This window comes from Rhincodon typus, chromosome 2, assembly GCF_021869965.1.
Source record: "Rhincodon typus isolate 14 chromosome 2, sRhiTyp1.1, whole genome shotgun sequence".
Taxonomy (NCBI): Eukaryota; Metazoa; Chordata; class Chondrichthyes; order Orectolobiformes; family Rhincodontidae; genus Rhincodon; species Rhincodon typus.
Genome location: NC_063333.1, coordinates 137,439,413 through 137,457,476, shown reverse-complemented (window position 1 = coordinate 137,457,476; position 18,064 = coordinate 137,439,413). Strand labels below are relative to the sequence as shown.

The following is an 18,064-nucleotide window of genomic DNA, read 5'->3' as shown; positions in this document are numbered from 1 at the left end:
ATGGGCTCTGAGAAACTGCAGCATAAATTCTTCACTGTTCTTTTTCTGTGATAGTGGTCAACATTTCAGGAATCCTTGATTATGTTTGTACTGGTGTGCTGGATCTTTGTGATTTGTATCCTGGACATCCATTTGCTTCACCAGTTTCTAACTACTCATTGTCAAGAAAACTTCTTCTTAAGGATACAAAGTGGATGATCTCACACATTAAACTCCACAGATATCCCATTCACGTAAGAGTTTCTGTCTCTTTATAACTTTTTGTTCCCACCTACACGACGCACTATCATCTACAAATATATAACTAATGATCAGCTGGGTCAGAGTCAGATTGGGGGATTTTAGAAAGTTCCAACTTACTTATCTGGATAGGGAAGGTGCCAGGAAACACCGGAGGATTAAAATCTTCTCCAACTCCTAGGTAACTGTAAAAACAACCACACCTCCCTGAGTAACAATTGAACACCCCACCACACTTTAGGGGAGGTGATTGCCAAGTGGTATTATTGTTGGACTGTTAATCCAGAGACCCAGGTACGAATCCTGCATGATAGATGGTGGAAATTGAATTCAATAAAAATCTGGAATTAAGAATGATTGTCGGAAAAACCCATCTTGTTCACTAATGTCTTTTAGGAAAGTAACCGTTATCCTTCCCTGGTTTGGCGTACATGAGTGTCCAGACCTCCACAGCATTGTGGTTGACTTTTAACTGCTCTCTGGGGAATTAGGGGTGGGTAATAAATGCTGGCCTAGCCAGCGATGCCCTTGTCCTGTGAATGAGTACATTAAAAAAAAATAAACGCACTCCACCCACATCCCTGGACAACTGACTCTCCCCAGCCTTCTGACTCTTTCTCCTCCAACTCACAACTCCTCTCTCCAAGACTCCACCCCATCCCCTGGTCCATCCCTACCTCCTTACCCAGCTGCCATCATTCTACACACCTGCAATCCTACCGCCTCAATCATCCATGTGCCACCCTACCCACTTACCTGCCACTTTACTCCCCACCCACATGGCCATCTTACCACACCCCACACATTTACTTGCCACCTTAACCTCTCACTCACTTGCTTCACTATACCATCAACCACTTGCCACTCTTCCTGCCTGACGCACTCCTCATTGCCCACTAAGCTTTCATCCCTATCTAATTGACATCCTAACCCCCTCACATTCACCTGATACCCTATGCCCTCACCCACTTACATTATATGTCTCCATAGCTTTCCATAGAGTGTTTGCAACCTTTAAATTGTGTTTATGTGCCACACTTTACCATGCATAAAAAAAAGTGAGCTTGAATCACATCATTAAGTCAGAATTCTGATTGTATTTGTTAAGGATTTGTTAATTGTAGTTTGCTAATTTTCAATTTTAATCTGGGTTGCAAATAATGTGGTGTTAATTATATCAAAATCTGACATAAGAATCAGTAATGTGGTTTGTACAGATTTGAATCTTGTAAATTTAACCATTTTGTAAAAAGCTTTACCACTGTGGGTGTCACCAGCACACACATCACTAGAGACGTATTTTGATGTGGAGTTTTTGTTTTCCTTCAGTTGCTGTAACATGTATTGTTAATGTGAGTTACAGGATATCAGTACTGAACTTACTTGCTAAGTAAACTAGTCTAATCTTGTACAGATCACTGGTAAAATCATCTTTGTAGTTTCAAATGGAGTTCAGAGTCTTCAAAGAACGTAATTCAGGTACGATCATCAAAGATGATTTTGGGATTTTACATGGTGATAAAATAACTTGTAATATTGAATTTGATTGTTTGGTAAAGCGTGAGAATGCAGTAGAAAAATGACTGAAGACTGTAGGTTAATGTTAAAAGCCCAGTTAGTTTGCTTCAAAACCTATTACCCTAGCCAATGTAACTTCAATCATGTAATGTGAATGACTCAAAAGTTACCTATTTACCTCCCATAATTTTTATAAATGATGACAGACTTTACAGATACTTTTCAAAGCAAATCTCCATTGATACAAATTCTCAGATTTTTCCAGGATGTTCAGGGGAAAGAATATCTGATTTTTGGTCTGCAAATAAATTGATTCTCATTGGTCTTAATGTTACCAAAATGTGCCTGTGTAGAGTCAGTAGCATTTTCTCACACACTGCAGTGACAACACACGAAACATACATGATGATGATACTAATACAATGTACGCATTTCCAAGAACTGACTTCCAGCACCTTAAGAGAGGCAACGTGACCCAAGGTATTAAATAACTTAGAGGAGATTTTACACAGTGGGGAAAATGAAGAAACTAATGAACTCAGAGTAAAGGCATTTCTAGATAGCAGTGATTATAACATGATTGAATTTACATCCAAGTTTGAAAGGGAAAGAGTGGATCTAAGACAAGTATTTTGAAATTAAAAAGTGAAAACTGTGTGGGCAGGAAGGCTAAGCTAGCTGAAGAGAACAGTGGCAGGGATTTAAAAGGTATATTTCAGCACAAATACAATCCTTCTACAAATATAATTCTAAGGGGAGGATTTGATTTACCATCTATGAATTAACCATCTACGGTTAATTAAAGACGTTAAAGAGAGCCATAAACCTAAGGGGAAAGCATATAACTGCACAAAGATGAGTTGCCAGTCAGACAACTGGTCAGAATATGAAGAATGGCAGAGAATGATTGAAACATTAAATCAGGATAAATAAATTACAGCATGAAAGAAAGCTAGCTACAAATGTAAAAATGATACCAACATTTTCACTAAGTGCCTAAAAAGGAAATGAGTACAGTAAAGTGAGTGTTGTTCCTTTAGAGGGTGAGAATGGGGAGTTAATAGATAATAAAGAAATAGCAGATGTAATGAATAAATATTTTGCTTCTGTTTTCACTGTAGAGGGCACAAATGACATCCCAGTCTTACAGCTCACTCAGGAGGTGGAGAGACAGCATTAGTGATAATACCAGGGAAGCAGCACTGAGCAAACTAATAGAGCTACTAGTTGACAAGTCCCTAGGTCCTGACGGATTTCATCCCAGGGTCTTATAATGAGATGTGGCTCAGGAGGATGTAGATGCTTGACAGTGGAATAAGCGGGTTGTTTTATGACGAAAGATTGGACAGGCTAGGCTTGTTATCACAAGAGAGTGAGGAGTAATTTCATTTAAGTTTACAAGAATGGTCTTGATAAGGTGGATATAGAAAAGATATTTATTTTCGTGGGTTTGCCTGGAACTAGAAGCACAGTTTTAAATTATAGGGTCACTCTTTTAGGATGGATGGGTGGATGGAAATGTGGAATTCGGAACATAAAAATGACCTTAATGAATGGACGAGCAGGCTTGAAGAGCTAAATGTCTATTTCTACTCCTAATTCATATGCTAGAAAATGCAATAATATAAGCAGCACGCTGAACAATAGTCATTCAAGCACAAGTGTGAATTACATCACTTGTCAACATTCAGGTGACTCAATTAAGCAAAGTAAGAGGATTTTAAGAATGGAGATAAAACACTGCGTTTCAAAATGTGCAAATGTGCATCATGACTTGCCCATTTAAGAAAATTATTGTATGGAACAATGACAATTTCTTGAGGAAAGCAGAAAAAATGAACTGCACCAACAGACTTGTTAAGGCGTAAAGCTCTTCAAAAAAAAAAATCAACAAACTGCAGATAACAACTGCAACGTAACAATTCAGCTCCAAAGTTAAGCTTTTAGCATCAGTCGTTTTATGTTTCTGTCAGACTTAAATACTAATTGAATAACACTATGCTGGTGATATGCCCATTTGAGCAAAGCATAACATTCAGCCATCAATATTTCAGAGTCTGTGTTTCATTCACACATATTAAGAATGTATTTCACTTCTAAAATGCTTTATGTCCCTGAAAATTTCTCTCCATTGGAACAAATTTTTATAATGATTGTGTTGTGATATTCTAGTTAATTTTCTTAGTGTTTGAACTTCAAACATTGCCCCGATTTGTCCCTCATGCTAAAAATAAAGACTTAGCACCTAAAGAAAAGAAAGCAGATATAGAAAATCGGCAATTAAAATCCATGTGCAGGGAAGTTTGTAATCCAAGTTATCATTGATGTGTCTTTTGTAATATCACAATATGGTAATTACTATGGAGGAGGTAGCTATCATTGTGACATGGGAATACTAATATGATAAAAGCTGAAAGAACTGCGGATGTTGTAAATCAGGAACAAAAACAGAGGCTGCTGGAAAAGCTCAGCAGGTCTGGCAGCATCTATGAAAAAAATTAGAGAACTAAGGGTCACCAGACTCAAAACATTAATACTAATATGATTCCTGTTTTGGGAATTAAGACAATGGGAGCATTGAAATCCAGTGTCTTTTCATGGGTACTTCACTGAAGTGGATGTCATTAACAGAACATGATGTGGATATCATGAGAAACATGTTATTGATGTGGTCATTAGGATATAGCTAATGGGTTGTGGGTGTGACTGCTGTGGGAATGTGAATGGTACAATGAGAATGTTTCAATTATAAGTGTGTGTGATGTCATTGTTACTGAAGTGGTTATCAATAATGTGGGTGTTGACGTTTTGAGTTCCTATAGCTTTCAGAAATATGCTGGTGGAAATACAGCTCCTGCTGGGTTAACTGAAGTCTGGCCAAAGGCTGCGGCTGTGAAATTCAGTTTGGTGGCAGTCAGTTTTTCACACTACTGAGTGCTTTTTAACATCTGAAACACTGCCTGCAACACGAGCACCATTTCAGTGAGTGTTTCATTCTGCATGCCTATTAGTCTTCTTCTGCAGGCTACGCCATTGAAATCCTTGTCTAGATCATCTGGAGCCCATCAGGGTGCTAGAGCCTATGCTGTAACTGTCCCCTGCTCTAATAGCAGGTCACTCATGACTAGTGCATCAGAATGTGCACCACTAAGCTATCCTCTAAAATACATGCCAGTATCTGAGTAATGAATGCAGGTGTAAGAGCAAGTGATGGTGTTTCTTCCTCCTATCTTCCTGCTTCTCCACAACTGCTTTAGATGTAGTTCTTGTATATTTGAAAGGAAGAAGGCTCTGGTTCGGATTGTGGTAGAAGGCAAGTAGTGCAAACTTCCATGGTCTGTAGCTTATATATCGGAAGAGATTGTGGGATGATAGGAGAAGTGAGATGAAGGAGAGGGTCTCTGAATTAACAGGTTTAAAGGCACCATCATCTGTGTTGGGTTCAGACCCTCTGTTGGTTACAGTCTTTGTCATGGCAAGTACATCACCCAAATGGGGTAAGGACTTACAGATGTTCCTGTCCCTCATATATTGAGTGCTGCTTCCTCTGGATATGCGACACCTTATCCTGCAAGAAATAAGGAAGGGTCAGTGAGCATAGTGTATGAGTGACGTGGTTGTCATGGTTGACTATTTGTACAGTATGCAAGCAACTGCATGTGGATACAAGGCTTGCAGCAGTGCTAACTGTGTAAGGGTGAGATGTAGCAATGAATGTTAAGTTGGAGTTCAGATAGATAGAGATTGCTCATAGGTGAAAGATGGGGCTGTGATGCATTAAGCAATTAGTGATTCAGTTGGTGGATATGGCATTTGAAGCTATCCGATCTATTTTCCACTCCTGCGAGGTAATTGAACTTCTTTTCCGCTGCTGCATCCAGGTCCACAGGGCCTGAGTCCTCGCAACAGTCTTTCATCTATCTGGCCTGCACGCCTACTGAAAGGTGTCTGGAGGGCCTCCTCTGGTCAGATAACATCACTCCTCCTCTCCACTCCAGTTCCGCTTCAGAAAATCCTGGAGCCTGTTCTCTGCCGTGTTGTGCTATTCTTGTATCTTTCCCTGGTCAAATCCATGTTTAGAATGACTTTCAACACCTGTTTCAGTCAAAATGCACCTGCCCATTAAAAGGTGCAGACTGGTTTGAGGAATGCAGATTAGTTCGAACTCGATCTAGCCTTTCATGAATTTGCAAACCCTGCTCAGTTGTACAGCCACTAACTATCATATGTTACTCGTTACATGCTGTAATCATTGGAATTAGCAGACAGAATAAAGTGTGCCTGCTCCCTGTTTCAGAAGGTACAGGTGAGGGTTAACTGTGCATCATAATCTGATGAAGGGTCTAGGCCCGAAACGTCAGCCTTCCTGCTCCTATGATGCTGCTTGGCCTGCTGTGTTCATCCAGCTCTACACCTTGTTATATCATAATCCCTGCCCCTGTTTTCAGGTATTGTCCAATCTCATAACCTATACTTCCAATGTAACGCTTCCTCCGTGCAGTACATAAATGTAAGCACAGGTGACATGTTCAGGTTCTGGGGCTAATCTTCTGATTCAGACAGCAGAATATCTAAAGCGTATGAATAACATTTGTATCAATAACCAAGGTATAATAATGAGTATTAATCAGGATAATACGATGTATGCATTTCCACATTGGCAACACATTCAAACACTGACATGAAAAAAAACCATTACCACGGTGATTAGAAACACCGCTGACATGGGTACTGCAACACATTCATGAGTGTATTTGGTGTAAAAGCAGTATTTACTGACTTGGGTGGCACTTACGCAAGTCTGACGTTGGGTCGAATTGGATTGAAACATGGATTAAAATTGAGACAGAGAGTTGTAGTGGAAGGGAGTTTCTCAAAATGGAGATCTGTGACCCAGTGGTGTTCCACAGGGATTCGTGTTGGGACCACTGTTGTTTGTGATATACATAAATGATCTGCAGGAAGGTATAGATGGTCTGATTAGCAAGTTTACAGATGACACTAAGATTGGTGGAATAGCAGATAGTGAAGGGGACTGTCGGAGAATGCCGCAGAATACAGATAGATTGGAGAGTTGGGCGGAGAAATGGCAGATGGAGTTCAATCCAGGCAAATGTGAGGTGATGCATTTTGGAAGATCCAACTCAAGAGCGAACTATACGGTAAATGGAAAAGCCCTAGGGAAAATTTATGCACAGAGATCCGGGTGTTCAGGTCCATTGTACCCTGAAGGTGGCAACGCAGGTCGATAGCGTGGTCAAGAAGGCATACGGCATGCTTTCATTCATTGGATGGGGTATTGAGTACAAGAGTTGGCAGGTCATGTTACAGTTGTATAGGACTTTGGTTCGACCACATTTGGAATAATGCGTACAGTTCTGGTCGCCACATTACCAAAAGGATGTGGATGCTTTGGAGAGGGTGCAGAGGAGGTTCACCAGGATGTTGCCTGGTATGGAGGGCGCTAGCTATGAAGAGAGGTTGAGTAGATTAGGATTATTTACATGAGAAAGATGGAGGTTGAGGGGGGAACCTGATTGAGGTCTACAAAATCATGAGAGGTATAGACAGGGTGGATAGCAAGAAGCTTTTTCCCCCAGAGTGGGGGACTCGACTCAATTACTAGGAGTCACGATTTCAAGGTGAGAGGGGAAATGTTTACATGAATGGGCAGGGAGCAGAGGGATACAGATCCTTGGAAAATTAGCGACAGGTTTAGATAGAGGATCTGGATCGGTGCAGGGTTGGAGGGCTGAATGGCCTGTTCCTGTGCTGTAATTTTCTTTGTTCTTTGAAATATAATCAAGCTGTCACCACAGAAATGGGATGTGGTTCTTAAGTAACAGCACAGACCCTTTGAGCTGACTGATAGGGTTGTTTACGTACTTTAAGTTCTATGTATTACTATTTTATGATGCTAAGCTTATTATTGTGAACATTGCAATGTGGATAAGACTAACATAAGTATCTATGACGCAAGCCTCAGTAATATGGTTATTAATAGAAAAACAACAGCATTAATTGAATTAATATAAAATCTCATGAAATATATGTTTTTCTCCTATTGGGGTTTTACATGAAGTCTCAATAAATTCCCCCAAAACATCAGAAAATATTACATAAATAAATGCTGTAGCAGTTAATTATGTACAAATTCTACCGTTGAATGATCTTCTGATCAGTGCTACATAATGTAGGAAGCAACCTGAGCTAGATTTTCCATTCACTTATTGTAAAAAGAGGTCAACAATCTCATTTGCGAACGGTAGTCGGGGTTTTACACTTCTGCACTTACCTGCGTGAACATTGAGAGTAATAGCCAAAAATCCCAAGTAGTTTTCTTTATGTCAAGCCACTGAAAGCTATTTAAGTCTCATTAAACATTAAAGACTTGCCTGCAGTGATGCCGACGTAACCACCATGTAAACTGACTCTGGCAATCCAGGCAGTGGTTAACCTCCTTGTCCCCAAGCCATCGAGTTTCTGCACGGAGTTTTTGTTCAAATTCCAATGCATCAGTTTTTTGCCACAGGGCATCCTTATCTCTGAGAAATGAAAACAAATAAACAGTCTGCAAAATGTATTATGACCAAAGAAACATGTATATTGCTGATGTGGATTTCATTGGCTGTCTAGAAAGAATCTGTATCCTAGAACGCACAGATTTCACATTCTGGATGTTAATTTGAATCTGGAACCGAATTAAGCTGAAGAACATAGAACAGTACAGCACAGTACAGGCCTTTTGGCCCACGATGTTGTGCCGACCTATTATAAGGGCCAATATTGGTAATGTCATTAACCAGGGTAAGCAATCAATCAAATTGAGTTATTTTTACAGCCAACAAATCAGAAGATTAAATAGAATCACTGTTTTTATAAACTTTTAATTAAAATGTAATGATCATGCAGAGGTGCCAGTGTTGGACTGGGGTGAACAAGGTCAGAAATCACATGACACCAGGTTAGATTCCAACAGGTTTTTTGAAAACACAACCTTTCGGAACCTCACTCCTTCTTCAGGTGGTAGTGAGAGAGATAGTATCAGACACAGAATTTATAAGTAAAAGATCAAAAGGGTCACACTACTGATGAGGATATATAAAACAAACCTAAGATGCTGTTAAATCCTTAATCAGTTAGAAGGTTTTAATTGATTAATATGTATATGTTAATCCCCAAATTCCTTTCAAGTCACGGTCCTGAGAGAACTGAAGGATTTATCAGTGTAAAGAAGTAGTCAGACAATGCATGTTTAGGTGTGAGGCCTTGTTTAGAATCTGTGTTTTGGTTTGGAGTCAGACTGGTTTTATTTCTAAAGAAGGAATTTATAAAATGCCACATTAACTGACTGTCTATAAATTGTATGCTTTTTGAACAAAATAGAATGTATCTGCAAACACAAATTCATGCCATAGATTTATGTGTGCGCGCGCGTGCGTGTGAGACAAAGAGAGCGAGACATAGGTTCTTAGTTACTTGAACGTGGAGGCGCAGGTAGACAGGATAGTGAAGACAGCATTTCGTTTGCTTCCCTATATTGGTCAGTACATTGAGTATAGGAGTTGGGAGGTCATGTTGTGGCTGTATAGGACATTGGTCAGGCCACTTTTGGAATACTGTGTTCAATTCAGGTCTCCCTGCTATAGGAAAGATGTTGTTAAACTTGAAAGGATTCACAAAAGATTTGCAAGGATGTTGCCGGGGTTAGAGGGTTGGAGCTACAGGGAGAGGCTGAACAGGCTGAGGCTATATTCCCTGGAGTACCAGAGGCTGAAGGGTGACTTTTATAGAGGTTTATAAGATCATGAGAGGCATGGATAGGGTCTTTTTCCCAGGCTGGGAAGTCCAAAACTGAAAGACACAGGTGTAAGGCGAGAGGGGAAAGATTTAAAAGAGACCTAAAGGGCAACTTTTCACACAGAGGGTGGTGTGTGTATGGAATGAGCTGCCAGAGGAAATAGTGGAGGCTGGTAAAATTACAACATTTAAAAGGCATCTGGATGAGTACACGAATAGGAAGGGTTTAGTGGGATACGGTCCAAATGCTGGGAAATGGGACTAGATTTATTTAGGTTATCTGGTCAGCATGGATGAGTTGGACTGAAGGGTCTGTTTTCATGTTGTACAACTCTATGACCCTAGACTCACAAACCATGGAAACATCTTCCCTTCATCTACCCTGTCAACCTCTCATTTTATGAAACTCGAGAGAATACAGGCCCAGTTTGTCCTGCCATGACTTTACTGCTGCTGAGCTTCTGGAGATTTCTTCATAGAGCCATAGAGTAATAAAGCATGGAAATAGGCTCTTCAGCCCAAACTGGTTCACGGTGCACACTCAACCAGCTCCAAATGCCCACATTTGATCCATATCCCTCTAAACCCTTCCCATCCATGTATCTATTCAAGTGTTTTTTTAAATGTTGCTATTGTACCTGCCTCGACCACTTTCTCTGGCAGCCCATTCCATAAATGCACCACTCTCTCCGTGAAGAAGTTGCCCCTCAAGTCCTTCTTAAATCTATCCCCCCTCACCTTAAACCTATGCCCTCTAGTTTTCAATTCCCCATCCCTGGGAAGGAGACCACATACATTCATCTTATCTATGCCCCTCATGATTTTATACACCTCAATAAGGTCAACCCTCATTCTCCTACATTCCAAGGAATAAAGTCCTGGCAAACCTCTCTCTACAACTCAGGCCTACTAGTCCTGGCAACATCCTCACAAATCTTCTTTGCACATTCTCCAGTCTAAATATGTCTTCTTTCCTATAACTGGGTGACCAAATGGTACACAATACTTCAAGTGCGGCCTCACCAACGACTTATACAACTGTAACAAAACGTCCCAACTCCCACACTCAATGCCTCAACTGATGAAGGCCAGCATGCTAAATGCATTCTTCACCATCCTGTCCACCTGTGACACCGCTTTCAACGAACTATGTACTTGTACTCCTAGGTCCTTCTGTTCCACAACACCCCTCAGGACCCTATCATTTACTGTATAAGTCCTACCTTGGTTTGACTTTCCAAAGTGCAACACCTCACACTTATCTGTATTGAATTGCATTTGCCAATCCTCAGCCCATTTCCACATCTGATCAAGATTCCACTGTTAATTTTTGATAACCTTCCTCACTATCAATGATACCTCCTACTCTTGTATCATCAAACTTACTAATCATGCCTTGTACATTCACATCCAGATCATTTATGTAAATAACAAACAACAAATGTCCCAGCACTGACCCCTGTGGCACACCACTAGTCATAGGCCTCCAGTCTGAGAAACAACATTCAAGCATCACTCTCTGCTTCCTACCATCGAGCCAATTTTGAATCTAATTAGTTAGGTCTCCCTGGATCCCACGCAACTTCTAACCTTCATGACTAGCCTGCCACACAGGACTTTGTCAAAGGCCTTACTAAAGTCCATATAGACAACATCCACTGCCCTACCCTCATCTATCCTCTCAGTTACCTCTTTGGAAGACTTTAAAAGAATTGTCAGACATGATTTCACACGTACAAATCCACGCTGACTATCCAAATGTTGGTTGATCCTGTCCTTCAGTATCCTCCCCAATAACTTGCCTACCTCTGATATCAGGCTCACCAGCCTGTAGTTCACTGGATTGTCTTTGCGAACTTCCTTAAACAATGGAACAACACTAGCCACTGGTGAAGTTCTGGAAGACTGGAGGGTGGCTAAAGGTGAAGCAAAAATCACTGCAGGGGCCTCTGCAATTTCTTCCCTAGCCTCCCACAATGTTTGAGGATGGACTTGGTCTGGCCCAGGGGATTTATCCACCTTAAATCGATCTAAGACTACAAACATCTGCTCTCTGGTAATTTGTACGTGGTCCAAAATATCCCTACTTGTTTCCCTTATTTCCTTAGCATCCATGATTCTCTCCTCAGTAAACACGGAGGAGAAATGTTCATTAAAAATCTGCCCCATCTCCTGTGGCTCCATACAGATGACCACGCTGATCTTTAAGGGGATCTATTCTCTCCCTAGCCACCTTTTTACTCTTAATATAGCTATAGAACCTCTTGGGATTATCTTTAACCTTAACTGCCAGATCCATCTCATACCCCCTTTTTGCTCTTCTGATTTCCCTCTTAAGTGTGTTCCTACACTTTTTATAGTCATCTAGGGATTCACTTAAGCCTGATAGCTTAAACCCAATGTATGCCTTCCTCTTTTTCCTGACCAGAACCTCAATATCTCTCGTCAGCCACGGATCCCTAAACCTGCCAGCTTTTCCCTTCACCGTAATAGAGACATACTGTCCCTGGACTCTTGACATCACACTTTTAAAAGCCTCCCATTTGCCAGTCATTCCTTTTCCTTCAAACAGACTCACCCAGTCGACCTCTGCTAGATCCTGCCTAATGGCCCCAAAATTGGCCCTGTTCCAGTTCAGCACCTTAACCCGTGGACCTGTCCTGTCTTTTTCATAACTATATGAAAACTAAGAGAGTCATAGTCACTGGACACAAAGTGCTCTCCGATTGACACTTCAGTCACTTGACTGACCTAGTTTCCTAAGAGCAGGTCCAATGTTGCAGCCTTCCTTCAATTTAGTGTCAGGTTCAAACTGAGTCAGGAAAGAGGAAATCTATACAGCAGGAATCACAAGATTTTTGCGGGCCGTTTACCTTGAAGTCAGCTTTGAGCCACATTGCTGATTGTAAAATCAAGCCCAAGGTAGAATAGTGCTAATTTATACTAGAATGCAATCTTGAAAATTATAAACATCAATTGCTTATAGGGAACTGGTAATAATTGTTCTGATTAGAAAAAAAAACTAAGGGCAGATTTCAGAATGTAGTATCCTAGATATGCTGCTCCTTTCAATGAAAAGCAGTAAATCCTAATCCTAAATTGAATGAAATGTATATCAATGAAGTAAATAATCAAAGATTGTTAGACCTAAAGTACCTTATAAAAACATTTGAAATAATATTTAACTATTGGAAAAGAAAGATTTATTGATTGTTGCATCATACTTAATAAGTTCGATTAAGCGCTCTTCCAAAAACTCTTTAGTTCTGTTCATGTCAGCTAATTCAGCCACAAGTTTTTGTTCATTTCTCTCAGTCTCTTCTTGGGTCTTCTCGAGGTGTTGTTTATAATCTTCAAGCTCCTTTTTTACATCTTCCAATTCCTGCTGAGTACTATTGAAAAAAATATGTTTCAGTAACTTACCAGCAAACTGCAGCCATCGGTAACTCTATGAAGCCTGAGGACATCCAATGTATTAAACAACATTCAAATCCAAAAGCAATTTCATCGGCGTTTACTCACCACTAAAGTTATTAAATACAAAGTATACTCTAGTAAAAGTATTGTGCATAATGCCATAACTCCTCAGGCTATAAGTTTACTAGCTGTCCCCAAAGAACAAATGCAAGCTTTCTTTTTGTAGGCATCATGAATTGATTTCATTAAATGATTTTCCTTGCTCTACCTGTGCCTTCTTCTAAAGCCCTTTTTTTTAAGGCTTCTCTCTTTGACCAACCTTTTAATTATTTATCCATAACATCTCCATTTGTGACTCAATATTAAGTTTGAGAACATTCCTGTGAGAGTTGTGGGTAACATGGTGCAGTGATACGGAGATGAAAGTAAAAAGGCTTTCATTCAGATAGAGACAACACAGTATGGAGCTGGAGGAACACAGCAGCCCAGTCAGCATCAGAGGAGCAGGAAAGTCGATGTTTCGGGTCAGGACCTTCTGAAGGAGGGTCCCAACTCGAAACATCAGCTTTCCTGTTCCTCTGATGCTGCCTGGCCTGCTGTGTTCCTCCAGATCCATACTATGTTATCTCAGACTCCAGCATCTGCAGTTCTTGCTATCTCCAAGATCATTAGGATTGTACCTTTCAAAATCTCAAGGTGTCTCAAAGAGCTTTACAGTCAATTACAGTGAATTATAGTCACTATTTTGCTGTAGGAAATAAGGCAGCCAATTTGAACACATCAAAGTTTCACAAACCACAATGTGATAATATCCAGGACATTTGTTTAAGCAACATTGATTACCTCATATACTTACTTACCTCTTAATGAATAAAAGGCAATACTTGGCCCATGTGATCTCCTGGCCTGGTTTAGATCACCTGAGGTGGGTCAGAGGGTAATTTTACAGTGTATCTTTTCTATAATTGGCCCTGTTTTATTTTATCTCTCAGGACATTACACAACTGTGAGAGTAGTTACAAGTTTGGGAAAGTGGATGAAAGGGAAAATGAGTTTGGCAAGGAAATGTGTGTATAACTTTTTTACAATTCATTCAGCCATCAAGGTGTGGGGCAGTAATGACCAAATGACTCACTATTTTCATATTGTCCTATAAATAATGGCCAATTTACTGGGCACATCTCCACTTCTCTTCCTTAAACAGTGTTTTATGATCTTCAGAGTGTGGATGAGGCCTCGATCTAACATTTCATTCCAGAGACATTGCTTCCAACAGTGCAGCAGTCCCTCAGTGCTACACTGAGGTACCTACGTCAATTATATGTTCAAGTCTTTGGAGACAGGCTGGCTCCAATGATTTTGATGGATAACAGCACTACTGCTGGGACAAGCCTAACACCTTTTAAAGAAACTGGTTGGGATAATTAGCATAGAAACACAAGGTTTGGACAGAGCCAAAGACCTTGAGAACACAAAAAGACCATTAGGTTCATCCACTGTGTTTCGGTTCTTTGCTTGAGCAACCTAACATGAACTCTGGCACCTTGATCCCACTTCCAACCCCAGCTCAATATATTTTTCCACTTGAGAATTTAATCCACTTTTCCTTCACAAGATGCAATGAGGTCAGCCTCAAATGGTCCCTTAGACAAAGGATTTTTGTTCTAACAATGTCCTACAAAAAAAGACACTCTGATTAAGCGCTCACCTCACTTTCTTCATGACGTTGCTAAAATGCTGATTTATTTTGACTTATCACTAACTTGTCATTTTTGAGAGAGGATTTCCTCTCCCCCCACTATTCACTAAATTAAAGTTGTTTTTACTCGGATGGCATGAGATTTATATAGAAATCATAGTATTTGTTTGTAAATATAATTATAAGCTGATGAGAAAAGGAAATAATAGGCTATTGAAATATCCAAAATATTATATAAAAAATTAACAACTGCCTAAATGAGCTGATCTTTTTGTGTTTGCCGAGGAGACTATTTTTAAAATTCATTCAGGAAATATAGGTTTCGCTGGCTGGTCTAACATCTATTGCCCCTCCTGAACTGCCCTTCATGAAGTGATGATGAGCTGCCTTCTTGATCCGCTCTTCTTCACTTGGTCTAGGTAAACTCACAACACTGTTAGGGAGGGAGCTCCAGGATTTTGGCCCAGCGACAATTCTCATGCATCTGCTGTCCTTGTCTTTTCTGATGGCAGTGGTCATGGGTTTGGAAGATGCTTTCTAAGGAGCCGAAATGAATTTCTGCAGTGCATCTTGTATATGGTATACTCAGATGCTACATGGATGGAGTGATTGGTTGTGGATGTAGTACTAGTCACGTGGGCTGATTTGTCCTGGGTTGTGTCAAGATTTCCAAGTGATGAAGAATTGAATTCACCTAGACAAAGTCACCTCCTGATTTTGTCTTATAGATGGTGGACAAGCTTTGAGGAGTCAGAAGGTGAGCTGCTTGCTGCAGAATTCCCAGCCTCTGACCTGCTATTGTAGCCACAGTATTTAATATGACTGGTCCAGTTCGGTTGCTGGTCAATGGTAAATAGGGCCAAGTCTTCCATCATGAAAGCTGAACTCCTACTGGGTAGTAAGGCACTCATGGAGTCAACATGAATTTATGAACACCCTTGCTGAAGAATTTTATTGAAATTGGAGGGTGTTACAGATCTTAAGGAACAAAGAAATTCTATGGATGGAACATATTTAGATTTCAGCAAGTTGTGTGGCATCAAGCAAATGATTAAACTATACAAATTTTATTTTTGATGCTGGATAGTTTTTATATGTTCAGCTTCACTAATTGCCCCTGCAATCAGATCTTATCTCCTACAGTATGCCTGATATTTAGTAAAACAATAGCGATGCCTGGGGATCTTAACAATAAAATATTAGATGCAACTAAGCATTGGATGCTATGATCTGATACATCAGCCTCGTGGACTTGCTTGTCTTTTTGACAGAAGGACTAAGACATCAGTTCCATCTCCCTAATAGGCTAACTCATTTCTAGATTAGTTTACCTTGAGGTAAATGGTACTATTGACTGGATAGAATGATATGCTCTGCTATGTTCATAGCTGTATCAGATTTGCCCATTGTACTGCCCTGTGAACAAAGCACCTCACAGTGTTACTAATTTCTCAAGGCTGGGGAAGGGACTACAAGGAAGAAAGTGTATCGCTGGCCCTATTTCTTGACATCAAAATCCCCATTTGAAGTGAGTCTTTACCATGTAAAGAAGATAAACATGTCAAACAAGGTATTACCTTTGTTTATACCGCAAGAGAACTGAGCACAAAGTTCCTGGCTTTCAGCATTACTAAGTAGTTTGGAGGAAGTTAAAAATTCAAATTGTTATTTTCCTCACAGTGTTAATCACAGATCAATCGACTGCTGCAAATAAACTAGCATACATATTCAAAACTCAGCAGTATTTAAAATTGCTATAAAGATAGAACATTAGACTGCATGACTTGCAGATGTCTCACGGCATCGCACGGAAAGAAATGGAGTAAACACTGTACATATCTTGAGGCAGAAAATAAAATGCTGCACCAATTACTGCCTCCAGTTTATGGTTTAATTACAATCATCTGCAACTAAGTTCCAGCAATCTTTACACAAAACACAAACCAGAAAGCAATGGATTAGACTGAGATTAACTTTCCTACCATGTTTTAAAGTCATACCTGATCAAGTTTTCTGAAAGGGACTTTAGCTTCTCCTCCTTTTCATTTCTCAATAACTGTGAATCCACAATTGTCTGTGCTTTTCGTTCCACTTCTTCCATTAATTTGCGATTGCGATCCTTTATGATAATGTATCAAAAAATAATTACAAATGTTAAGTAATGATGAAATGCAGGTATATTATCGAGATTTACCTCAATGAAAATCCTGAAAAACTCATTTCAATTTTTGAGCATTTGTACATTTTAGACTCACCTGAACTTCGAGGAGTTGTTTATCCATTGAGGTTATTTGGCTTTGTCGCTCAGTAAGATCCTTTTTCACAGCCTCCAATTCTTCAATAATGGTCTGTCAAAATTAAAGAATCGTTATCAAAATTTTGCATCACATCAATACTGGTGATGTTGCAATTGACTACTATTTCCAACTTAAAGTAATATCCCTTGATCAAGTGAATGCAATAATTACATTTATAATGAAACTTGATCCTAATTAGGAAATGACAAATTTCACTAATCCAATGGAAAATTCAGGAAAGCAATGCAAATCATTGGCAGAGATAGTAAGAACTGCAGATGCTGGAGTCAGAGATAACACAAGTGTTGAGCTGGAGGAGCACAGCAGGCCAGGCAGCATCAGAGGAGCAGGAAAGTTGATGTTTCGGGTCAGGAAAATCAATGGCATCTCATGCTAGAACAAATGACAGCTAACCTGAACAGGAATTACATGCAGATAGAGAGGTCACTAATGCACTGGCAAAATTATTAAATGGCAAGGTATTTAAAGTAGGGGAGGCTAAGAAAGGCTTTCCCCATGGTCGAGCAGAATAGACCAAATTAGCAGGCTGTTATCACTCATCACCAAACACATGGTTAACAGCAGTACAGAGGAAACTGTAAACTGGGTCTAATTACATTTAGTCAACCTGTTCAGACATGTTATAATAACAAGGGTGATTCAGTGGTTAGCACTCCTGCCTCAGTGCCAAGGACTTAGGTTTGATTCCAGTCTTTGGTGACTGTCTGCAGGGAATTTGCACTTTCTTCCCGTGTCTGCATGGGTTTCCTCCCACTGTCCAAACATTCAGTGGATTGGCCATGTCAAATTGTAGTGTGTAGGCTAGGCGGGTTAACTATAGTAAATATGGAGTTATGGAGATAGGGTGGGATGCTCTTCAGAAGATTGGTGCATACTCAGAGGCCACTCAGCCCATCACCTGCACTGTAGGGATTCTATGATCTCTGCAGCAGGCAAGACCTAAATGCAGGCCTTCTGGCCCAGAGGTAGGGTCAACACGACTGCACCACAAAACAGCCCTCAACGTTATCTTTGTAAGCTAAATATATAATGTACTTTACTGGTAACATGAAGTCCAGAAAAGAGGTGCTAA

At 40.1% G+C, this 18,064-nt stretch overlaps 1 protein-coding gene across 2 annotated transcripts in view; it reads right to left on the bottom strand.

Moving 5' to 3' along the window:
- fyco1a (FYVE and coiled-coil domain autophagy adaptor 1a) overlaps positions 1–18,064 on the bottom strand; it is a 108,593-nt gene that overhangs the window by 50,086 nt on the left and 40,443 nt on the right. Inside the window, exons 10-14 of one of the 2 annotated variants that reach the window (XM_048609352.1) lie at positions 16,930–17,022; positions 16,675–16,793; positions 12,783–12,950; positions 8,154–8,303; positions 5,268–5,326 (exon numbers count right to left, since the gene is read on the bottom strand). In XM_048609352.1, coding sequence (XP_048465309.1) covers positions 5,268–5,326; positions 8,154–8,303; positions 12,783–12,950; positions 16,675–16,793; positions 16,930–17,022 — 589 coding nt within the window. The remainder of the gene's footprint in view (positions 1–5,267; positions 5,327–8,153; positions 8,304–12,782; positions 12,951–16,674; positions 16,794–16,929; positions 17,023–18,064) is intronic. The other variant, XM_048609342.1, reaches the window with a different exon arrangement.